We start from the raw sequence: 25,748 nt of genomic DNA, 5'->3' as shown, positions 1-25,748 counted from the left end.
TAGAGTGGGTGGTGAAGCTGGGGCTGGGGATATTGTGCATAATATTCTCTTTTTTAAAATGTCTCAAAAAATGCTTCATATCTACTAGCCTCAATTTTAATATCACTCTCATCAGCACCTGAGCAAGTACTGAAAATGTGATTGATATAAAAAATTATGAGAATATTTAAACAAAACAAACCACAAAACAAGCCCCCTACACAAGCACGCCTCATCACTTATTTGGGAATTTCATTCCACCATATTCCACATTCTTTTTTCTTAAACTTAAGACTTGATTTCTTTCTGGATTGCCTATCCAAAAATATAAGGCACTTTATTACACACCCATTCCTACTCTGTTTGTTAAAAGCAGAAACCTAATATTCACTCCCTCAAAGGACAGCCAGTATCTTGAATACTCCTTGCATCAAAAATGAATGTATTGCCTGATTGCATTTTAACCTGGGGCCAAGGAAAGTGGAGTGGAAAACACCGAGCATGTCCTTTTAGGTAGGGAAAAGTAGGACATGCAGGGTTGGTTTTTTTTTTTTTATGTTATTCTTAGAATACCACCCTCTTTTAGACCTTAAACGTTTTTAGTACTTGCTCCAAATCAATTAGCAATTTTGGAAGTTGTAGAGGGATTAACATTTGGCCAATGTATATAGAGAAGCTAGCTTCACAACTCCTCAAAGGGGGCGAGGGAGAAAAGTAAGCTTATTTAGTTTGTAAAAGTTGAGAATTGGAAAGCGGCTGGTGGAGGTTGGGGTGGGGGGACACAAGGAATCAGCCAGGCAGGGGCGACAGTGGAGGGAGCGGTCGGTCAGGAGGGTTTGATCTCTTTATTCAGGAGCACGAAACGTGAAATTGTTCGGCAGCCCGGGGAGCCGCAGGCTTTTTCCGTGAGGTGCTAGCTAGCCCTGGGGATCCGCCCTGAGCTGCGTGGGTGCGACGGATTGAAGAAAACAGAGGCGGGGGCGAGGGCAGCGGCGGAGCGATCTGAGCGCCGCGGTTAGGAAAGGGGGAGCATGTCTAACCGGACCCGTGCTCCTAAGAAGCGAAGCGAAGCAAGCTAGGCGCGGCGACTCGGACCTTTCCCCGACAACCGGAGGCCAGACACGGAAAGCAAAGTGACGGGACCAACAGCTGTTACCAGGCGCCTTTTGGTGACGCGACCGCCACGCGATGACGCGCTGACCAGCTGCGGCTTCCACGTCTCGGGTTCCGCAAAGGCCTACGGGAGCGACCCGGGAGAAGGAGGGCTAAGATGGCGAAAGCGGCAGAGTCTTCTGGAGACCCGGGGACAACAACTCCCAGGCCGCTGGTGAGCTTGGGTTCTGCGACAAACGGGACTGAGGGTGAGGCAGAGTGCCCTTAAGGAAGTCGGGTGACGGGCTCCTGGTCTGAGAAGGCCGGAACTCCCCCTCCCCTTAGGCCCGCGCTATACCCGATGCCAGAACCCGTTCCAACACTGCACCTGCTCTTTGGGCTAACCGCTTTCCCCCTGCCCTCCTCGTTCCTTCCACGCCTTCTTGTGAAACTCCTATTCGCTTTTCTTTCCCATACTCTCAGGGCTGGTCCTCGTCCCGTACATTGTGTTAAATGCCGAGCTTTAGGTGATTTCTTAAATATCTTTGTTTCTCCTGTCCTTCATGTTATCAAGTTATGGTACTAGTTCTTGGAGTAGCAGCATTCTTGGGTTAATGAGATTGCTTCCCATAGGACGTTATAACTTGATTATTGATTTGTTCAGTGACCTCAGTAGTCTTGGTTTAATCCCTGCCCTCCCTGTTGCAGCTCGTTGCAATGCTCTTCATGAACCTTATGCTCTGCATGATGCAACCTTGCTCCTGTCACCATGGGATACGATTTCCATTGCAAATACAAGCTCAAAGTCTGGACAGGTATTTAAGAACACAGGTTTTGGAGCTAAACTTACTTGGGCTGGAATCACCCACTCTTCCTCTTAAGAGTTTAGGCAAATCATTTCATGAAGAGTGTTTCTTCGTTTATAAAATGGATATAAAAATACCTGCCTCAAAGAATTTTTAGGAAGGTGAAATGCTATAATTTAGGTACAGTGTTGACCACAATCAGCATCATGAACTGAGGAGTATAATTATTCAACATTCTGCCCTAAGATCCCTCTTCCCAGTATTCAGTTCTATAGTAGTTGTTTAATAAATGGTACTTCCCTTTCCTCTGTGTTAAATAAATTGGCAAGTTAACAAAGCAGAGGACTGGACTGGGAAACAGATGAAATTGCTTCTGATCCTGGTTCTGCTTACTAGCACTATTGTTTATCACTGCATTCACTCAACAAATATTTATCGAGCATTGGCTATGTTCCAGGTACTCTTTTTAGGCACTGAGGATACAGCAATGAAAGAGAATGAGTGGGTCTAAGTTCTCATGGAATGATTGTGACCTTGAGGAAGTCACTCTCAACCCCAGTTTCCTCATTTGGAAAATGGGATAGTAACCCATCACAGAACTGATGAGGGTACTAATGAGATAGTATACACACAGTGCATGGTTGACATAGTTACAGGTGCTTAGCTGTTTCCTGTTCCTGTTCCACCTCTCTTTTATGAATTTTAGTGGTTTTAGCCATTCATTATTTAACAGTACAATCCACTTCTATTTAGTGATATTTATTGAACTCCCACAATATGCAATGCACTATGGTAGCTGCTTTAGGGAATACAAATGAGTTGCTCTTATGATGCTTATAGTCTAATATGACAAATGTACAATGCTAAAATAAGGTAGTATATCAGAGAAAGTTACACATAAAACCTTAACAGGGATCCCTGGGTGGCGCAGCGGTTTGGCGCCTGCCTTTGGCCCATGGCGTGATCCTGGAGACCCGGGATCGAATCCCACGTCGGGCTCCCGGTGCATGGAGCCTGCTTCTCCCTCTGCCTATGTCTCTGCCTCTCTCTCTCTCTCTGTGTGTGACTATCATAAATAAAAAAAATAAAAATAAAAACCTTAACAAAATTTAAAGGAAGATGCTATCATGTCCAGTTGGGGTGACAAAGCAAGCTATATAGTAGAAGTTATATTTGAGAGGGCCTCAAAAGGGTGGGTAGGATTCTAAATCTCAGGTGGGCATAAGAGCTATCAATGATTGAGCATGTGCTATGTGCCAGGATTGTACTAGACACCCTCTGCATATTTTGGGGACTTCAAAGCAACCATTTCAGTTATGTGGCTTTTAAACTCTGTTTTACTTGAAGATGAGAAGATGAGACTCAGAGAAGTTTGATTTCCCTAGGGTCTTAGAACCCGTGAGTGGCCAGGCCTAAAATTTGAAGCTAGGTCTGCTTCTGAAATCCAGATTATTTGTATTAATACTACACAACCTCTCATGGGTGAAGGTACAGAGGTTGGGAAGTGTTAATGTATTTATAGGACAACAGGCAAATCACTTTGGCTAAAGCACCGGGAACTTTTAGGAGGTAAGCCTTAGAAAATAAGGCTACTGAATTAGGGAGGCAGTATGAAACAGTGGTTAGGAATTTGTGCACGGGGGTCAAATTGCCTAGGTTTGATTCTAAGTTCTATCATTTAACCTCTCCATGCCTCAGTTTCCCCATCTGTAGACTGAAGATACAGTATTAGTTAGTTCATAGGATTGTTAGGTGGATTAAATAAGTTAAGACATGTAAAACATTTGGTAGAATGCCTGGTGCATAATGATTATTCACTAAGTGTTATTTCTTCTTATTGACTACTAAGGTTGGAGGTTTAATAGGCGGAGGAGCCAGTGGAAATTTTTGAGGAAGGAAGGGTTTAAAATCATGAATTTGACAACATAATTGAGGGACACTTCCCATGAGGAATGTCTAGAATCTAGACCAGCAAAACCGTAGTTCTAGGAGCAAGTGATTGCCAACTGGACTATAGATAGATAGCAGTGGTGGGAGTCATAAAGATCTGAGACAGGCAGGATCCTCGAGGGTTTGTAGTGCTAGGGAGAATGTATCTTGGCTCACAGTTTTTCAAACTATAATGTGCATAGCAATCATCTTATTCTGATTTGGTAGCTCAGATGAGACCTGAGATTCTGCATTTCTCACAAGCTCCCAGGTGCTGCTGCTGCTGCTATTGTTCTCTATACCACATTTTGAAAAGCAAAGCTGTAGACAAATGGGAGGATACTGATGCCTGAACAGAAAAGATTTTTTTTAATCTTTAAAAAAAAAAAAAAGAAACAGCAATCCTGGAGTTTGAAAGGTCAGTGTCATAGTAGTGAGAGTATGCAGTTTCAAAAGGGGTGATTTACATATAAAGTGCTGACGAATATTCAGAGGGTGAAAGGATCCTTATATTTCTTCATTATGAGGTCACTGTTACAGAGCCATGTCAGTAAAGTTGTAGGAAGTCCAGTGCCAAATTACAAAGGATTAAGAGAGTGGGCAAGTGCAGAGCAATTTGATCAGGAAAGAGGAAGGGGACAAGAGTAGTTTGAGGGAATGACAGAAACAAAGAAGTGATGTATTTGAAAATTGTATTACAGAAGCTTTTAAGTATATAAATAAAGAGTGGTGTAATGAACCCTATGTACCTATCAAAAATCTGCTATTCTTTTTTTAAAGATTTTATCTATTTATTCATGAGAGACACAGAGAGAGGCAGAGACATAGGCAGAGGGAGAAGCAGGCTTCCTAAAGGGAACTCGATGTGGGACTCGATCCCAGGACCCCAGGATCATGCCCTGAACCAAAGGCAGACACTCTACCACTCAGCCACCCAGGCATCCCAAAATTCTGCTATTCTTATTTCATCTCCCCACCACATATTTTTTTCTGGAGTATGATTTTTTTAAATTTATAATCTATTTTTAATTTATTTTTTAAGTTCAAGTATAATTAACATATAGTGATATAATAGTTTCAGGTGTACAACATAGTGGTTCAACAATGCTATGCACATCTCAGTGCTCATCATGTCAGTGTACTCTTAATCCCCTTTATATTTTTCACCTATCCCCCCCCACAACCAACCTCCCATCTTGCAACCATCTTGTTCTCTATATTTTAAGAGTCTGGTTTTTTTTTGTCTCTTTTTTTTGTCATTCATTTGTTTTTGTTTCCTAAATATGAGTGAAGTAATATATATGTCTTTCTCTGACTTTTTTTACTTAGCATTAAGTTACTCTCTGGATCCATCCATGTTGCTGCAAATGGCAAGATCTCATTTTTTTATGGCTGAATCATATTCCATTGTATATATACCACATCTTTATCCATTCATCTATCAATGGACACTTGGTATGCTTCCATGTCTAGGCTATTGTAAATAATGTTGCAATAAACCTAGGGGTGCATATATCTTTTCAAGTTAGTGTTTTCTTTTTTAAAAAAAAGATTTATTTATTTACTCATGAGAGACATAGAGAGAGAGGCAGAGACATAGGCAGAGGAAGAAGCAGGCTCCCCACAGGGAGCCAGATGTGGGATTTGATCCCAGATCCTGGGATCACGCCCTGAGCCAAAGGCAGATGCTCAACCACTGAGCCACCCAGGTGTCCCATCAAGTCAGTGTTTTCATTTTCTTTAGGTAAATACCCAGTAGTGGAATTACTGGATCCTATGGTGATTCTATTTTTAATTTTTTAGGAACCTCCATACTGCTTTTCACTGTGGCTGCACTGGCTTGCATTCCCACCAACAGTGTATGAGGGTTCCTTTTTCTTCGGAGTATGAATTTTTTAAGCATTTTTACTTATTTATTTACAATTGCATCCAAAAGCATAAGATACCTAGGAATAAACCTCACCAAGGAGGTAAAGCATCTATACCCTAAAAACTACAGAACACTTCTGAAAGAAATTGAGGCAGACACAAAGAGATGGAAAAATATTCCATGCTCATGGATTGGAAGAATTAATAGTGTGAAAATGTCAATGCTACCCAGGGCAATTTACACACTTAATGCAATCCCTATCAAAATACCATGGACTTTCTTCAGAGAGTTGGAACAAATCATCTTAAGATTTGTGTGGCATCAGAAAGGACCCCGAATAGCCAGGGGAATATTGAAAAAGAAAACCAGAGCTGGGGGCATCACAGTGCTGGATTTCAGGTTGTACTGTAAAGCTGTATCAAGACCGTGTGGTACTGGCATAAAAACAGACACAAAGATCAATGGACCAGAATAGAGTAACCAGAAATGGGCCCTCAACTCTATGGTCAACTAATACTCGATGAAGCAGGAAATACTATTTATTTATTTGAGAGAGAGTGAGAGCCAGAGAGATCAAAGATGGAGAGGGAGAAGCAGACTTGCCACCAAGCAGTGAGCCTGATGTGGGATTCGATCCCAGCACCCCAAGACCATGACCCGAGCTGAAGGTGAATGCCCAATCCACTGAGAGCCATCCAGGCGCCCCTGGAGTATGATTTTTTAACCTGTTTATTTTTAACTAATTTTATACATACCGAAAAGTTGCAACAGAGATTTCCTACATATGCCTCCCCCAGTTTCCTCTAATATTAACACTGTGCATAACCACAGTACAATGATCAGAATCAGTAAATTAACATTGGCACAATACTATTAACTAAATCACAGATCTTACTTGAATTTTATCAGGTTTTCTACTAATGTTCCAGGATTTCACATTGCATTGACCTGTTATTTTTCCTTAGTTCCATTCAGTCTTTAATGGTCTTTCATTGCCTTTCATGATCTGTTCTGAGTCTTTTAAGGCAAATCCTAGAAATATCACTTTTCCTGTAAATACATCAGTGTATTTCTCTAACAGGTAAGGACATTTTCTTTGCTATCACAATAACAAAACTAGTAATTCCTAGATATCATCTAATCCCTGCTCATCATCTCACAATTTTTTAAAAAGATGTGTTTTTACAATTTGTTCAAAACAGGATCCAAACAAACTCAACAAAATGCATTTGGATAATAAATCTCTTAAGTTTCTCTTAGTGTATAAATGTCCTCCTGTTTTAAATGTAATTTATTTGTTTAAATTCAGTGATTTGTCTTGTAGGATTCTTCACTTTCTGTATTTGGCTGATTGTATCCTTGTGGTATTTTTAGTATGTTCCTCTATCCACATATTTCCTTTAAACTCTAAGATACAGAGGTTTGATTGCATTCAGGTTCTTTTTGGTTGGAGGTGGAGCAAGAATAAAAAAAAAACTTAGGTGGTCCCTAAAATTAGGAATGTTTGTTTTTTAACTATTTATTAAGAAAAGTTTCAGAGGCATACAAAAGTATGGTAAAATATACCCTCATGTACCTAACTTTCAATACTTATCAATTTATGGCCAATCTTCTTTCTTCTATAGCCCTATCCATTTCCCTACTATACTATTTTGAAAGAAATCTCAGGCAACATGACTTGAGTAAATATTCCCTAGTATCAAGTATCTTGTCAGTGTTCAAATTTCCATTCATCTCCCAAATGTCATATTTTTATAATTTAAAATCTGACTCACTACCTGTTTTTAAAAATAAGGTTTTATTCATTGTTTATATCTTGTCTTTGATTGCTTTCATGCTACAGTGGTAGAGTTGAGTAGTTGCAACAGAATCTACATGGCTCTCAAAGCCCAGAACACTTACTTTTGGAGTCCTTTACAGAAAACGTTTCATGACCCCTGCTTTAGGCAATCATCTTTTATTTATTTTTTTAATTTTTATTTATTTATAATAGTCACACAGAGAGAGAGAGAGAGAGGCAGAGACACAGGCAGAGGGAGGGAGAAGCAGGCTCCATGCACCGGGAGCCTGACGTGGGATTCGATCCCGGGTCTTCAGGATCACGCCCTGGGCCAAAGGCAGGCGCCAAACCGCTGCGCCACCCAGGGATCCCGGCAATCATCTTTTAGAATCATTTAAAACAAGAAAAAATATTTTTTGTACTTATCTTCATTTTAACCACTTCCTGGTGATCTTTTCCTGTGTAAATCAAAGTTTCCTTCTAATACCATCTTCCTGAAGATTTTTATTTAACATTTCTTGTAGTGCATGCCTCAGCATTTGCTTGTCTAAAAAAAAGTCTTTATTTTGCCTTCATTTTTGATAGCTTCTTTTGCTGGATTTAGAATTATAGGTTACAGGGTTGTTGTTTTTTTGTTTTGTTTTGTTTTGTTTTGTTTTTGCAGCATTCTAAAGGTGCTTCCATTTTCTTCTCGCTTGGGTAGTTTTGGGTGAAATGTCTGTTATTTATCTCTGTTCCTCTGAATACAACATCTTTTGTTTCTCTAGCTACCCTCAGGGTTATAGTTTTGGTTTTCAGTAGTTTGAATGTATCCAAGTTTTGGATTTTTAATTTTGTTTTGTCTTTAGGTGTTTATCTTGAGTGGGGTTCTCTGGGTTTGGGTCTGTCATTTGATATGTTTCATTATTTTGGGAATGTGTTCAGCCATTATAAAAAATCCAAATATATTTTCAGATACATTTTCTCTCTTCTGAGATTCCAATTATATTTTTCTATCTATCTATCTATCTATCTATCTATCTATCTATCTATCTATCTATATTAGACTATTTGATATTGACTTACAGCTCTTGGATGCTTATTCTGTTTTAGGTTTTGTTTGTTTTTCTAGTTTTATTGAGATATAACTGGCATTATAATACTGTATAAGTTTAAGGTATACAATGATTTGATACATAGATTTTTTTCTTTCTAAAATTTTCTTTTTATTTTAGTCCAGATAATTTTGACTGGCCTATTACTGATTTCTTTCTTTGGCTGTGTTGAATCTACAGATACAGCTGTCAAAGGCATTATTCATCTGTTAAACTGTGTTCATTTATTTCTGACATTATCATTTGACTTTATACTTTCCATATCTTTGTAGAAATTCACCATGATTTGTGCAGCATACAATCTTGTACTTTATTTACCTGCAACTGCTACCATTTAAATATTGTGCCTGTTGGGCCAAAATCCATGAGAAGGGATTGCTTTTGTTTTCTTAGGAACTTGAAGATTTCAACGTTTTAGTTACAATAATAAAATTTGGCAGATGAACATAAGAGTTTATAAGCTTGCAATCTCATAATTCACTTTGGAAATGTTGTTTGATCTGGTTTGCCAAGTAACCTGGTAAAAAGAGTAGAGATCAAGATTTATTTTGCTATTTCCCTGTTCTTCCCAGTTGCCCTTCAGGCTTCACATAACACTCCTTTCTAGCCAGCAGAGGCCACCAGAGCCTACCAAGGAGCTGAAGAGCTACAGAATTGTGGCTGTGTAAAGATGTGATTGCCAAAAGGTCACTTTCAAATAGCTTTGCAATCTTGTTAGCTTGTGCCCTGTGATGGCTGCATGCTTGAAAGAAAGCAAATATTTGAGAGCAAGAAAGTATCTATGCCATTTACTTTGTAACTTTTTTCATCATATGCCATCTCCTTCTTTAAGTTAAAAGAAATAAACATTTGAGAATTTTAGTTGACCACATTGCTTAACATCTGGTAAACTAATACCTTACTTAAAAAACTGTATAAAACCCTACAAAAAGACATAGTCCCTGCTCACTAGAAAATGATGTCTTTGAAGAATGCTGCAGTTGATTACAGGCTTTAATTTCTTTTCCCCAACTCTTCTCAGTTTGCAGGCCTTTCCGATATATCAATCTCTCAAGACATCCCCGTGGAAGGAGAAATCACCATTCCTATGAGATCTCAAATTCAGGAATTTGACAGCTCCACATTAAATGAATCTGTTCAGAATACCATTGTAAGTAAGACTAGCTGATAGAACTCCTGTTCAGTAGCATGGGACTAAATAACTCTAGCACTTTGTAATTATTTTTGTTTGGTTCACTGATTTTCAGTAAATCTTATTTATTGAAATTTAAGATTTTCCCCTAGAGAACAATTTGGTACAACCTTCTTGGACAGCAGTTTGGCTATAATGAGTATTAAGAATTTTACAATTTTCAAATATTTTTAGCTGATAATTCTCCACATAGAGTATACAGAAATTTTTTTTAAAAATGTTTTTCAAAATACAGAAAAATATGAATATACAAAGATATTTATTATAGCAGTCCTTATAGTAAAGGGAAATTGAACAGCAGAGAAGTTATCAGTTAAGTAAATTATGTTACATCTATGTAGTGGAATACTAAACAACCATTAAAAATGTATTTACAAAGAACTGTTAATGACGTGAAGAAATTTCTAGGTGAAAAAAATTAGGACAGAATTAACTATATTTTTACAGGTTATATTTGTATTACTACACTCTTCCTCAAATGTGTTGATTTTTTAAAGATATTTTTATTTATTCATGAGCAGGGAGTAAGGGCAGAGGGAGAGGCAGATTCCCCCCACCTGCACTGAGCAGGGAGCCTGACACAGGGCCCCATCCCAAGACTGTGAGATCATTACCTGAGCTGAAGGCATATGTTTAACCCACTGAGCTACCCAGGGTCCCCTCACATGTCTTGATTTTTTAAAATCTGGCTTCTAGGATTCTTTTATCAGTTAATCTGGGAATGTTGGAAATTAGTTTGTTTTATATTGTGTATAATGGAGCAGGCTAATTTATGGCCCTTGGACTTCATCAGTTATGAACTGAAAGTCAGATGCCATGTTTTGCAGAGTAGATTTTAGTAGATCTATCATTTTAGGTTCTTTGAGTAACATATTGGGACAGCTATATTTCTCTTTTACAGAGCTTTAAAATTAAAACAGAATGCTGGATGTGGTAAAGAGTTAAATGTTGGCTTACGGAGTTAATAAAAAAGTTAATAGAAACACCCTGCCTTTCTGGTCTGCTTGTGTAGTGAAGGAGTTAAACTGGAATTGTAGTTCCCAAATTCAATGAAGGACTCCCAGGTGGTTAAAATAAAAGAAATTTTAGCAAATTAATTGAGGGGACTACTTGGTAACTTTGGTCATGATAATGCAAGTTGTTTATATCTTTCAGATGCGTGATCTAAAAGCTGTTGGGAAAAAGTTCATGCATGTTTTGTACCCAAGAAAAAGTAATACTCTTTTGAGAGATTGTAAGTATATGAGTTTTTTGAGGATTTGCTGTTTTTCACTGTACCTTATCATCAGTACTTTATATAGCTAAATATCTATGATAAAAAAAACCTGACATTTTGCAGAATGAGAAAATATATAAATAATATGCAAATAAACATTTTGGAAGAACTTAAACATTTAGAATGGAATTTCAAAGATTGGGAAGATTTTGCTTGATATACTGTCTTCATCAATAAATATAGTCTGTATATCCTCACCTGCTATAATAGCCACTGCAAAAAATATTTCTGGAAGCTGCAAACACATAGGGACTTTATTCAACTAAAGAGCTGATAATTTAGAAGGGAAAGGCAAAATGTTTGAATGTTAAATTAGAATAACAGCTAATACCCATTAAGGATTAACAAATTAATAGTATCCTTATTGACATTTCTATTTGTAGAACTCTTAGTCTGATGACTGATTTTTTTTTGTTCAAGAGGTCTATCAAAACTGTTTGCAATGAATTATGTTCTTATTTAGAATTTATTATTAAAATTGCTAGACCTTTTATTTTTGTTTTCATAGTACCCTTTATCAGAAAAATTGAATCAGTTGTTTCAGAATAGTAACAATCGGGTTGTACATGAGTATACCTTCTATTTTGGCAGCATCTCAGCTATCATGTAGGGATTTCAAATACGTGGCACATGTGCCATCCATTTGTGGAGACTGGATGCAGCATCAGAATCTTGTTCAACATAATACACTGTGGGTTGGAGCTTACATGATTTGCTGCTGCTGGTATGTAGTGGAAATAGGATGGACAGATCTGTGCTTGAATAGTGGTTCTGTCACTACCTATGTGATCTTGGATAAGACAGTTAACTTTTTTGAGGCTCAAGTTTCTTCCTCTGTTAAAGGGGAGATAATGTGTATGTGCTGATGAAAATTAGAGATAATGGCTACCAACTACCTCGCACAGCATCTGACATTTAGTAGGCACTCCATAAATGGTAGCTATTATTCTAGTGCCTTGATCTTCCTCTATACACACACATCTTTTTTAATCCTTACAACAACCTTATGAAGTAGGAGTTACTGCTCCTGTTTTACAGACGAAGAATACGAGTCTCAGAGAAGCTGATTGTAGTCAAGAAGACACAGGCAGAATTAGAACCCAATTTTCTAGTTCATTGCCCTTTCCATTTTACCACTGCTATCTCAGATGTAAAGATATCCTTTCAACTGCTGCCATGGCTCAGTCCTAAGCAAGGTTGCTTCAGTGGCAATGCAGAACCTGTGTGTTATTTTGCTGATTAGTGATGATCATTAGCTATGTCATATGTTATGGTCCATTCCCAGACCTTGTGGGGATAGATAGACAGGCTGGCACAAAAGTTAAGTCAGTCATTGCCCAAATTTGCTCTTCTACTCTGCCCTGTTAGCATAGCGCTCGGCAAAGTGGCAAGGAAAAGAGTTCATGACTTAAAATAAATTTTAAAAAACACAATGCAATATCACTTCACACCCAGTAGGATGGCCATTATCAAAGAAACAGAAAATAACAAGCACTGGTAAGGATGTGGAGAAATTGGAACCTTTGTGCATTGTTAGTGGGAATGTAAAGTGGTGCAGCTCTGTGCTAAACAGCATGGTGGTTCCTCAGAAAATTAAGCATAGAATTACTATATGATCCAGCAATTCCACTTCTGGGTTTATACCCAAAAACTGAAAGCAGAAACTCAAACAGTTATTTATACACTCTTGTTCATAGCAGCATTTTTCACAATAGCCAAAAAGTGAAAACAATTTCAAATGTCCATCAACAGATAGATGGATAGATAAATTGTGGTATATATACCATGACATACCATATACTGATGGAATATGACTCAGCTTTAAAAAGGAGGGAAATTCTGACCTATGCTGCAACATGGATGAGCTGTGAAGACATTATGCTAAGCTAAAATAAGCGAGTCACAAAAGGACATATATTTTTTCACTTATATTAGGTCCCTAAAGTAGTTGAATTGATAGTAAAATGATGATTGCCAGAGGCTAAGTTGGGAATGGGAGTTATTATTTCATGGGTTGTAGTTTTAGTTTGAGAAGATGAAAAAGTTCTGGAGATGGATGATATGAAGGTTGTACAACAATGAATGTACTCAAACCTGTACACTTAAAAGTGACTAAAATGGTAAAATTTGTGTTTTATATATAGACATATACATATATGTATATATAGATTATTATATATAATTAATTATATATATAATAAGGAAAGTTTTAAAATACTGTTATAGATTTTTTATGAATTAAAAAAACTGCAGTGTATTTTTTAAAAGTCAGTGTATTAATGTCAGTTGTACTTGAATTCACTTTTTTAGTTGATAAGCTCAAAAATTGAACAAGAAAAACAATATTTTATCAGAGTGGTAGGATTATGATTTTTCTTTATATCTTTTCCAAACTTTCCACTGTAGCATCAAAATGATGTATATAATGTGAAACATATTTAAGTATGAACATATGCATACTTCTTTAAAATTATGTACATATGAGGGTAAAGTTAGAAATGGTATATGTCTTTTTTTCATATTAGTCGAGGAAGGTAATTTTGCTGTAAGCTGTATGTTACTAAACTGTTGGCTGATTAATTTACCTAACAGCTATTAATTGAGAACCACTGTGCTTAGACCTGATATTGGCAGAGCCTTTTATACTTTTCAGAAAGCTTTCATGTTATTTGCTAGGGTTTAACCTTATGAAATTACTGATATTGGCCTGTTTTTTCACCTTAAAGAACAGCAATTCCCATACTAGTTCAAAGTAAGGATTATAAAAGAGAAGCAGTATTGCAGAATAGAAAGAAACTAGAAGTAGGAATCAGAAGACCAAGGTTCTGGTCCCACCTCCACACCTATTTATATAAACTTGGGGAAGTCATTTCCTTCTCAAATTCATTTCTCATATTCTTGATGTGAGCCTGATTATACTTGCCTTGTCTAGTGGAGTCTCACTTTGGTTGAGTGACTTGGCTCTAGTCTTTCTGAGGGGGGGTACCTAAGTATTTTGACTCCTGACTCATTGGTCTTTATAGCATACTGGAATGTGGCTTAGTAGATAGAAGAGGGATGAGTTATGGGATATGAAGGCAACAAAATTGAAAGGATCTATGAAGAAGGACATTCAGAATCGGGGACCAGGGAGGACAGGAAGAGGAGTAGGAGAGGTGGGAACACTTGGGCAGGCAGAAAGGTAGATATCTGAATTCCAAGAGTGGAAGAGGTAGGTACTGGAATAAAGATAGAAAATACTACCTGGTTGTTTCTTAACAGTCTTCTGTCTTTTCTTGCTTTGTAGGGGACTTATGGGGCCCTTTGATCCTTTGTGTGACACTGGCATTGTGAGTACTTGCATCTCCTTCCTTTGTCATTTGAGATAGACTATACTTTTTTGTGTGGAGTTTCAAAACTGAGGGAAATTTTGATTATTTCATGTAGGACTTCTATGACATATTGTACTCCTTATGATTTAATTCTAAAAAGTCAAATAGGTTTCCACATCAATTCAAAGAGTGATGGAATTAAAGATGTGAAAACTATGCTCCTCTCTGTTTGCCAATAACTTCTTAGCCTGTTTTAGCCATTTCTTTTGAACTGACATTTGTTTACTCTCATGCACCTCCCCATCATTAAATTAATTAAATATCTATAGGTTTAAGCACTGTTGATTTGCAGACATAATTCTTTTAAAATCCTAATAATAATATGAATGAGAATAAATTAGAGTAGAAGTGGTAGAGTTCAAAGCAAGATCATGTTTCAAAGTGTTAGGCTTTCCTTATTATTGTACATAAAGGGAGAGGACAGAAGAGCGAAGTTCCATTGGAGAGGGGAATATAACCATTGGTAGTGTGGAAAAAATACTGCATTAGGATTCAGTTGTGGGTTCTCATCCTGACTGTCCTATCAGCAAAGTGATTTTGGGCTACTTAGAACCAAAATGTATATAATGATTTTTCCCAGTTTACAGAAAACTTTTAAATACCTTCTCTTTATTGTGTCCTCATAAAAAGAATATTATTTTGACAAACAAGTTTAGGTTCAAAGAGATTGAGGACTGAACCAAGATCACACAAATAGTGGTGGACCTGGGATTCAACCTCAGGTTTTCTTGACCGCCCATTCTCTTCTTCTGTGGTTATTATGTATCTCTTCCCACCTAACCCCCGTGGGTCTCCTCTTCCATTATCTATACAAGGAGATGGCTGAGGAACCCTTCCAGGCTTGACCTTTTATGATTCTAAATTCAAAAAAATTTTAAATGTCTTCTCTACCCATTTTTAATATAAATTAAATGTGTGGTAATTTAGGTAATAACATAGAGTGCTGTTTCTTATGCCTTTAATAATCACATCAAGGATAATACTCCAGTGCCTTGATAGGCAGGTTTATATTAAAATCACTGAGTATATACATTTTTTAGTTTTAAAAGATTAACATTAGAAATTATGTAGTTTAACCTAATTTATTTGCAGAGAAGAAAACCGGAGTCCCAAGACATCAAGTGATATACTCTAGTTTATACACCTAGTGACACAACTAGGATCACTTTCTGGATCTCCTGCCTTGGAGGCCTGTTAATGTTTTCCCATCACACCATGCAGAAGCAATAGAGATTCCAGACAACAAGTGATGTGTGCCAGCATTCCTTGCATCGGATTCTCAGAACTCGGAATGGACTGTGTACAACTAGAGAATACACAAGTCTGTCCTGGCAAACAGCATAGTAGGACAAGACTTACTTTGGGACTCCTCTATACTATGCAATAAAAAGAGGTTGTGAGCTTGGTGTTACTTATTATTTTTCTGGAAAAAGTTATACTCAGCCCAAGTGTTCTCTCCACAATTTAAAACAGTTTATGTCTGTAAACTTCTTAGACCAAGAGAGGATATTTAACTGACTGTTCAACTACTACATTTTAAAGCAAAGTCTTTTAGTAATCCTCTATATGTTTTGATTCAAAACAATCAACTAAATAGGTTTATAACAGTTTCCATTTTGAAATGTCAGAATTAGGGGCACCTGGGTAGCCCAGTCAGTTAAGTGTCTGCCTTTGGCTCAGGTCATGATCCCGGGATCCTGGGATTGACCCACATTGAGCTCCCTGCTCAGTAGGCAGGCTGTTTCTCCCTCTCCCTGTACACACCCCACCCTTGCACCTGCTTGTGCTCTGTCTCTCCCTCTGCTCTCTGTCTCTTAAATAAGTCAATAAAATCTGTAAAAGTTAAAGAAGTTAAAATAATAAATGTCAGAACTAAAGCCTTAACCAAAGGACTACAAATACAAATGTATCTAAGGCCTAGAGAAGTAACCTAAATATATACATTGTGATTTGGTGACCTGAAGCCCCTTGTGAAGGAACCTGCTGCTATGTCATTCAGCTGCTCCCAATTGTTGCCATGTAGGAAAGTAATGTAGGCCCAGTGTTAGAAATTCTTCAGGTTTTTAAAGAAAATCCAGAAATACATACTTTTAGGTAAAACCTCCCAATTTTAAAATACTGTCATTGGAACTTAAACCCATTTTAAGTCTTGTCCAACCTCATGTCTGTGAGCCACATTTGGCCCTTCAGTTTATAACCTCTGCTTAACCATAAAGGTCTTCAGTAATTTTTTTACACATCCCAACAAGGCCAAATGAAATGACCCTTGTAGTCCTGAGGCATTTGGAATTGGAAATAAGGAAGTCTTGCCAAATACTTCTGGTATTTTGCTTTCTTTCATACAACCTACATATTACAGATCTTCAGGTAAAGTTTAGGACAGGTCCCTGATTCAAAATTTGCCTTAACTTTATTGCTCTAAATAAAAGATAAAGTAATTCTCATGCCATTTCCTTGTCACAGAATGCTTCAAAGAAGCTCTGTAGATAGTGAAAAGGATGGAGGGCCCCAGTTTGCAGAAGTGTTTGTCATTGTCTGGTTTGGTGCTGTTACCATCACCCTCAACTCAAAACTTCTTGGAGGAAACATGTGAGTATTCTTAAAATGTACTTTGTCCCTTGCCATGTAGCATATCTTAGATTTTTAGGAAAGTCTGGCTAGTTAGGTATTTTAAATGAGGGCTAAAGAGAAAGTTCTTTTAAACCCAATGAACAAGATAACCTAGTTTAACTTTCCTTAAATTATCTAGGGTCCTTTGATAAGCTTCATATGCTCTCTCCAGCTCCTGAAATTGTATGGAGACTTTTTTTGTGTTAAAAGATTATGTCTGTCTTGCAGAATTGGTCCATAGCTTTCAACAAAATCTCAAATAGGTCTTTAAACTAGAAAAGATTAAGAACCACTGTTTTAGAGGTTTAGTGGGAGAAGGAAGTCTCTAGGAATTTGAGTAGATCCTCTGGTATCCTAGATGATGGACACTAAAGGAGTTTGAGAGGAAAGGAGGAAGAGTATGGGGAAGGAAAAATTAAAGCATGTGCTTAATACAGAAGTTTAGCCTCATAAAATCAATGTTAGAATATAGGTATTATATATGTGGAGGAAAGAAACAAACCACAATATAGAGAAATCTATATAGAGAAACTATCATGATACAGATCAACTATATTTAAGATCTTTATGGATGTATGTTATTTTTTAGATCTTTTTTTCAGAGCCTCTGTGTGCTGGGTTACTGTATACTTCCCTTGACAGTGGCAATGCTGGTTTGCCGGTTGGTGCTTTTGGCCGAGCCAGGACCAGTCAACTTCATGGTCCGACTTTTTGTTGTGATTGTGATGTTTGCCTGGTCTATAGTAGGTAAGGACGTACTTGTGTCTACAATACATATAGCAAAGCAGGTAAAAGCATGAGTTAGAGGGGCATCTGAGTGTGGTTGAGTGTCTACCTTTGGCTCGGGTCGTGATCCTGGGATTGAGTCCTGCATTGGGCTCCCAGCAGGGGAGCTTGCTTCTCCCTCTGCCTATGTTTCTGCCTCTCTCTCTATGTCTCTCATGAATAAATAAATAAAAAGTATTTTAAGAAAAAACATGAGTTAGAGATGAAGACCAGATGAGGTGCAGTGTAATTCCTAACTCATATGTGAGTGCTTTGATTCTTGCCAGTGTCATCCATAGAGCCCTCTTCTCTACATAGGCAATGATAGGGATGATGTCTGTCTTACCTGAGTTGGATATCTGGACTTCTGAGATGGACAGCCATATCCTTTCTTTTTTATTCTTAAATAATGGATAGCGTTGGGAAAGGAGATTATATCAGACCTAGCTGAGATCCTAGCATATAGGAGGCATAGGTGATGTGAGAAATGGCTTGGGTCTTTTCCTGAGAAATTAATCATGATAAGAATAGTAGCCAGAATTTACAGATTGCTTATTATAGACCAAGAACTATCGTGAGTGCTTTATATGTATTATCTCACTTAACCCTCACAACAACTCTAAGAAATAAAAACTAGTATATTAGTCCCATTTTTACAGATAAGAAACAAACCCAATGAGATTAAGCAACTTGCCCTAGGACACATAACTAGTGAATAGGGGGATTGAGTTTCAAACCCAAGCATATCTCATTTACAGATCTGTTTATTTTTTTTTTTTTATTTTTTTTTTTTACAGATCTGTTTAGAACTGTATTATACCACCTCCCAATATAGGCTTTTAGGAATCATTATATAGTACCTTTCTGCTTCAGTAGAAAATTCTGCCAAAGGTTAGGAAGCGCCCATAGCAGCAGCAGTGAATGCTGTGTGCTTATTGTTGTTGCATTCCTAAAATTCTCTTAGAATTCTACCTTCAACTAGAACTGTTCACAGTTTCTTGTTTCATGGGATAGAAAGGCTGCCTAATATTTTTAAGTGCATTATCATATCTTTGCTCTGGAACATGGTTAAAATCCAAGAAGTAATATAAAAATAAGGTCTGAGAATGCCAGAATTGACATTACAAAGACTGTGTTAAGCTCAAATGCTTTACCCATGGGACAACCCCTCAATCCCTTACTTAGAGTCTGATAATTTACCATACTTGTAGTTCTAAATATCCAGTGCCCAGGCTCAGCAGTTTGGAAAGTAGAATCTTAGAAGAGAGAGAGAGAGTGTCACCTATAAGCATTCCATTTTTCTTTTTAATTTCAGCAGATATTTCTTAAGCACAAACTATGTATCAGGCATTGTACTAGGCATGGTCTCTGTCCTCAGAGTTTGTAACTTAATGGAGCAGCCAGACAGGTAAACACTTAAAGGCAATAGGCATCCCAGGTGGGAGATGGAAGTCCATGCAGGATATGGTAGGGACACGGAGGAGGTAAGTGGGCAGTTCTGCCTGGGGTGGCAGGATATGAGATGGTTGTTCAGGAAAGATTGCCTGTAAATGGTGACCACTGATGAGTAGATGAGTCTCATTTCCTGGATGGCATCTAAAATAGCTGATAACTTAATAATGAGAACAATTACTCTAAAAGCACAGCAGTAGGAGGCCATTTGCCATAGGAACAACTTGCCTTATATATCTTCTACATCTTTCTCAGCACATTCAGGTTAGTAACTTTTCAGAAAAGGGTAGGAAGCCCCTTTTAGAAGGATTTTCATGTGAAATGGTTGAAAACTTTCAAAGGTTCATATTGGAAACAAGTAGCTCTCAACTATCTAGAAAACTATGCTAATGCCTTTTTCTCTGAAGAGCACAAATATAACTGAACTTTTAGTATAATTCTGTGTTCCAGACTATGCCGAGCACATTAAAATGTAGTAAATATTAGTGCTTGTAACAATCTTATTTATTAAAGATTCCATTTTGTTTTGTTTTGTTTAGCCTCTACAGCTTTTCTTGCTGATAGCCAGCCTCCAAACCGGAAAGCCCTGGCCATTTATCCCGTTTTCTTGTTCTATTTTGTCATCAGTTGGATGATTCTCACCTTCACTCCTCAGTAAATCAGGAAATGCAGATTAAAAACCAGTGAATTGAAAGCTCATCTGAAAGATACAGCTCACCATGGAACTTTCCCTCTGGCCCTCTTTTGTCTAATTTTGGAGGTATTTGGTATGTGAGGAGATTAAAAGGGAACCTTAAAGTACCACCATTGCTTATATAAGGAACCGATGTTTGAAAGGCTGTCCTTTGCCTCTTGATGTTATTTCTTTAAAATACATAGCATATGCAGTATAGTGCTGCATTAAGGCATGATAGGGTCACTGTGGCCCATTTGAGTGACAACCAATGATTTGGGAAGCACATAGATACATTCTGCAAGTTGAGTGGAATTAGCAACTGTATTTTCAGTTTTGAGATTACCAGTTCAGGTGCAGCTCTTAAACACATTGCCTTATGACTATTAGAATATGCCTGTCTTTTCATAAATAAGAATGGGTAGTCTATCCATTTTGTTTTATTTCTTTCGTAGGCTTAAAAGATAATGGCTGAGATTGGGAAGGGGGTTCATAATTGGGGAGGAGAAAACATGCGTTTGCTGGTATTCAGATTTTGACTAGAGAAAATTCTGCACATGTTGCTTTTTGAAAAAGCAAAGGACTTCTAGAGAATCCACTTCTTTAGTGTTTCTATATAGTCCCCTTTCCGCCATGCTTATTCACAGCACTTCAATGACACTCCAGTTTTTAATCTTACTCCCTAGCTCTGAATATACAAGCTGTTAGCAGTCAGTATGTAATTTTCCTTTCATTAAAGCTCTCAGTGGACCAGCAATTGAACTTATCAAGTGGAAGACCTCAGAAAATTAGATTGGTAGGTCCTTAACGCATATTATCATTTGGGCACTTCCTTCTTCTTAAGGGTAGAATGAGGCAGTTTTGGATACAGCATAGCTCTAAGGAATTCTTCATTATTCTGTGTAGTTTGGCTTCTAACTACAAAGTAAAGCCAAATCAGAAGCCTGCATTTAACCATGTGAACATGGAGGGCTTTAGTGTTCTGGTGGCCGGTTCACAGAACAACTAGATGCTTAGAGCATGACAGGATGACATGGATTTACAGCTGCCACCTTTTCATAGTGGGCTTAGCAGTTTTTTCATTACGTGTGCTTTTTGGGTTGGGGAATAGTAATTTATTTTCTTGCTATTAGACTTTATTCATAAAGCTACTTAGCTCTTTTTTTAGACAAGTACCTTTTTTTGCACATGTGCACCTACTTGTGTTCTCAGCTATTTATATACATAAGTGTGAAAGCTTTTTGGGGAGCTGATTATCTGAAAAGGCTGATTCTAAGCTAAACAGGGCTCCTTTAAGGTAATACGAGCTACTGCCTTCTATAAATTGCAGATGGAAGAAATCTTAATAATCAAAAGATTAGGAGTCAGGCAGAGAACATTCATTGTATATACAGTTACTTATCAAGATAGGAATTTATTCCACAGTTTTTCTTTATCATGGAATCTAAATATTTATTCATTTTGTATCTAGAGACTATCTACCCATAGATATATAATTTAAAAACATATTTTCTCCATTCCCAAATTAACCAAGAACACCACTAGGACAAATGGGTTCTTGGCGTGATACTAAATTACTAAGCATTACAAAGTTGGTCCCCTCTGTCCCAGCATTCCAAAGGTTTTGGTTATGTATTTGTATTTATTTCAATTTCCCTTCTAAATTTTAAAATAAACCTGGTGAGCACAAAGCCAATTTTCCAGTCTTGAATTGGTAAAGACAATATTTTGAAACTGGTTCTGATTTTGAAATTGGTCCTTAAGTTGTCATCCATTTCGATTGCCTAAATTTTCCTAACATATTAAAAACATCTCTCTTCCAAAGTTTTTCATAATCTGTCCCGATGGTTATAGTGTAAAATTAAAGAAATGATTGTGTTTCTCAAAAGGGAATTGCCTACTGAATTTTACTCAGGCTAAATATTTTGGTCAGAAATTTTTAAGGCTACAACTGGGGTGGGAGTTATGTGGGTGGGGGGAGGGGTTATTATATTGGGTGTTAAGGCAATTAATTGTTGCTCTCGGGTGACTTAAGGAATGGTTTCATTTCATTTAAATAAAGATGCGTTAAATGGAGATTATCTTTCTGAAAATGAATGGTCAGTTTTATGGTATAAATGATTATTTTTTAATATATGCAAAAAAGGTCTTCTGTGGCAGAAGACCTGATTTTCTGGAAGTTGTAACCCTCAACACAACTTTCCCTGGTTTGCTGCAAAGGCACATGGCTAATTATAGAATAAAGACTAGAAGAGAAGGGGATTTTAACAAAGGAAACCCTGTCCCAGGAATTGGGAAGTTTCATGCTTTAGATGAAACTCAAGTGTGTGAGCATCATGTCCAAATGTGGTGCATCACTACTGTCATGGCTTATCATTTGCTGCTCAAACTTCTGAGTTTGAGCCTCCATTGTCACATTCTTTAGCAATAGGAAAGGTGAAGACTGGATGTAATTGTTATTCAGATTATAAAAACTCAACTGATGCAGACATTCTTAAATGTGCAGTGTAGTCTTAAATGTCAACCATTAATTGTCAAGTCATTTGCCTGGTAGGAATCTTATTACTCGAGTTAAATTGGATCTTTTTAATTATGATGGGGTTTTTCTGTTGTTGCTCAAGGGGGGCTTGACACAGGACATAGGACCGGTCAGCATTTTACTGTTTACTATATTGTCTTTTTATAACTATCTCCCAGATGTGATTAGAAGGCTAGCAAGACTGTATTTGAAGATTTAATTGTATACTTCTTATAATCTAACTACTTATTGTACCTGGAGTTCCTGTTTATTCCTGAAGATGAAAATGAAAATCTTTTGTCATTTTAAATCCTTGGGTGACATCAAGTCATTAAATTTATCTAAATACCGTAATGATATGATCAGACATCCGTTGCATGAGTGGCTTTATTCTGGAGTAAAATACTGAAATTGTTATTCTTAATTAGACTGTTAATTTCTGAGACAATTTGGATAGAAATAAATGTATGAATGTTAATTCATGTATGTAAATTAGAAGTACTTTTCTAGATTCTGTGGGCTTTTATTGAAAATAAAGAATTTTTAGGGATTTACTCAGGCCATAGGATGGCCAACTAATAATAATGACAATAATATTACTACTAATAATGGCTAACACTTATTGGGCACTTATATTGTGCCAGGCAATATTCTATTTTTTTAGGAATTTTTATAACAGCTTTACTGAGACATACTTTACCATAAAATTCACCTTTTTTTTTTTAAATTCACCTTTTTAAAGTGACATACAATTAAGTGATTTTTCAGTATATTCACATAATTGTGTAATTTTCACTACTATCTCATTTTAGAACATTATCACATCACAATAAAATCCCATATCCAGTAGCATCATTTCCTTTCCCCCTTCTCTCAGCCTCTGGCAACCACCAATCTTCTTTCTGTCTCTATTGATTTGGCCAGGCACTATTCTTATGTGCTTTTTATGTATCTCTTCTAATCCTTAATATAAAGTGCTACAATTCTCATTTTACAAGTAGAAAATTGAGTCACAGAAAGGGTAAGTAAATTGCCCAAGGTCACACAGTAAATTGATTTAAAATAGGAAAACACTGTAGATGGGAGTAGGACACAGTTCTGAATTACATTGCTATGTTCATTAAATGAATGTACCCCTTTCCCAGAGTACACTCCTGTCATTACGATTACACCCTACGAATTGACTGGAGATAGATAAGTCTCTCTCTCTTTTTTTAACCTGAGTAATAGAACAGTATATTAGCATGTGAAAAAAAAACACAAGAGCAGTTGTATATGAAAGAGTTAGGTTTGCTGTCCTCCCCCACCTTGAGCCCCTTTTCTCTCCTTATCCTCCACCCAACACACACACACACACACACACACACACACACACCTTGCCTTTTTCCCAGTCTTAAGAATCAAGTGACTTCTGCCTCTTTCATTTTAATTCTCCCAGAGGGATGGTTAATGCATCAAAATTTAACCTGTTTATTCAGATGTTTCTAGTCAGGGGATGCATCTAGTCACTTATAATTTCAGTTATATTTCTAAGACCTCGTAGAGCAATAGTGTGAGAATAAAATCCTTTTTTACTTGGGTTAGATTAGATGGGGTAAATATGAGAGTAAGGGCTTTGCCTTAATGAAGTCGGTGGTTCCGCTGGTAGGAAGTGACCACACGCTGCTCTTGTTCACTCTGTCCTGTTTATTTCAGAGCCATTGTACTCTATGCCATCACTGCTGGTAATTTCTTGGTCCTCTTCAGTACTCTATTGTAATCCTGATCTTTCCTGTAAATAATGAACCTGTGGAAAGAATAAATCTGTAAAATGATTTGTGAATGTTAAATGTGCAAATAAAAACACTGGAAACGGGGATTTTGTATGTTCCTATTCTTGAGCTGAAAGACACAGATATTTGCTGCATACTGTTTTCTGATGTGATATATTGTCACCAGACAATTTCGAATGCTGTGTAGACAATCCTACACAATCCTGTACAGGCAGCAAGTTAGAAAGGGAAATCACATTCACTGAGCAAATAATATATACTGTTATGTTAGCTACTTTATAAACAGTATCTCCTCTAATCAAAGCAGCCTTTTGAAGTTGGTGGTATTATCTCAAAGTTTTGGAGCCTGGAAAATTGGGGAGGTTAAATAAATTGCCCAAAATACAATAAGTGGTGCAACGAGGGTTCAAACTCAGGTTTTATGACTCCATAGTCTTCTATATTAGTTCTTTGGCAAACTAAAATCCTACCTACCCACTTAAAATAAGCTACATCAATCAGGTAGCTTAATAATATGGTGGGGAAACTGGGTTTTCACCCATCTGCTGGGGACTATACTAATTTCTGCCTTCAGTTTATGATCTACTTGGAGAAACCAAATTCCTCACCATCCCTACACACTAATAGTTGAAATGCATTGTGGTTCTTATTTTTGGTACCACATAAGACCTCAGAATGGTCAGTAAGTACAGGAGACAGCCTTTGAAGTATGGGAAGAATTCGTATCATCCAAGAGGAGAAAGGGGCATTCCAGATGGTAGAGAATACTTACGAACAAAGGTGAGGGGAGCAGGCAAGTCTAAAGCCATCTGTGTGCACATGTGCAAGTATGTCACATTGTCCTGTACATAGTCACAATGCTTTGTGAATATTTTCTAGTTGCCTTTATTTTATTTCACTCTGCAAGATAGGTAAAACTAAGCTTTAAGCTAAAAAAATAGGCTCAGAGGGATCCCTGGGTGGCGCAGCGGTTTGGCGCCTGCCTTTGGCCCAGGGCGTGATCCTGGAGACCCGGGATCAAATCCCACGTCGGGCTCCCGGTGCATGGAGCCTGTTTCTCCCTCTGCCTGTGTCTCTGCCTCTCTCTCTCTCTCTCTCTCTCTCTGTGTGTGACTATCATAAAAAAAAAAAATTAAAAAAAAAAAATAGGCTCAGACAAGTGAAGTAATATGCCTTGCGTTAGCCAGTCTCAAGAACACAATTGGAAAGTTGTTCTTCATGTTAATGTTGATCCTTTTCTATTGATAGCTCACATACTGAAGTGAATTCAACTGACTTTGGGAAATAAAATTGGCTGGATAAGATGAGACCACATTTTTGAGGGTAGATATTGAAAAGTAGGAAATTGTGAGTAGCTCTCACTGTGGTAGGAAAAAGGATGTTTTCAAATGTTCTGGGACAGGGGAATATTTTGATGAAAGTTACTTTAAGGGAATAAATAAGGACATGTTGAAAAATCAGATTGTGAATACGGTAGAAAGAAGAAAGGAGTGTCGATATGTTTTTAATTACAGGCCTGGAAGAATGGTGTGTTTCTGAGAATGGTTAGGAAGGTGCTGAGTTTGGCTA

The 25,748-nt window shown here is 37.4% G+C and overlaps 1 protein-coding gene across 2 annotated transcripts; it reads left to right on the top strand.

The window, feature by feature from the left end:
* Positions 1 to 986: 986 nt before the first annotated feature.
* YIPF6 (Yip1 domain family member 6) lies at positions 987 to 24,263 on the top strand. Of its 2 annotated transcripts, XM_072816699.1 has the most exons (8): positions 987 to 1,340; positions 1,780 to 1,886; positions 9,572 to 9,700; positions 10,898 to 10,976; positions 14,305 to 14,347; positions 16,853 to 16,978; positions 17,589 to 17,746; positions 19,756 to 24,263. In XM_072816699.1, the coding sequence occupies exons 1-8, from the start codon at positions 1,250 to 1,252 to the stop codon at positions 19,872 to 19,874; spliced, it is 852 nt and encodes a 283-aa protein (XP_072672800.1). In that variant the 5' UTR covers positions 987 to 1,249; the 3' UTR covers positions 19,875 to 24,263. The 2 variants fall into 2 exon arrangements, with proteins under 2 accessions (XP_072672800.1, XP_072672801.1); XM_072816700.1 differs by lacking the exon at positions 1,780 to 1,886 and having other exon boundaries at positions 1,005 to 1,306.
* The last annotated feature ends 1,485 nt before the right edge of the window (positions 24,264 to 25,748 follow it).

Source organism: Canis lupus, chromosome X (genome assembly GCF_048164855.1).
Source record: "Canis lupus baileyi chromosome X, mCanLup2.hap1, whole genome shotgun sequence".
In the NCBI taxonomy this organism is placed as follows: domain Eukaryota; kingdom Metazoa; phylum Chordata; class Mammalia; order Carnivora; family Canidae; genus Canis; species Canis lupus.
Note: the sequence above shows the minus strand (reverse complement) of the source record. Positions and strands in the feature narration are given on the sequence as shown.

Bases quoted from the DNA above. Each gene is read 5' to 3' on its own strand.
- YIPF6 (XM_072816699.1), top strand. From the start codon at position 1,250: ATGGCGAAAGCGGCAGAGTCTTCTGGAGACCCGGGGACAACAACTCCC. The intron at 10,977-14,304 runs GTAAGTATATGA...CTTGCTTTGTAG, and splicing joins TAATACTCTTTTGAGAGATT to GGGACTTATGGGGCCCTTTG. The intron at 17,747-19,755 runs GTAAGGACGTAC...TGTTTTGTTTAG, and splicing joins GTTTGCCTGGTCTATAGTAG to CCTCTACAGCTTTTCTTGCT.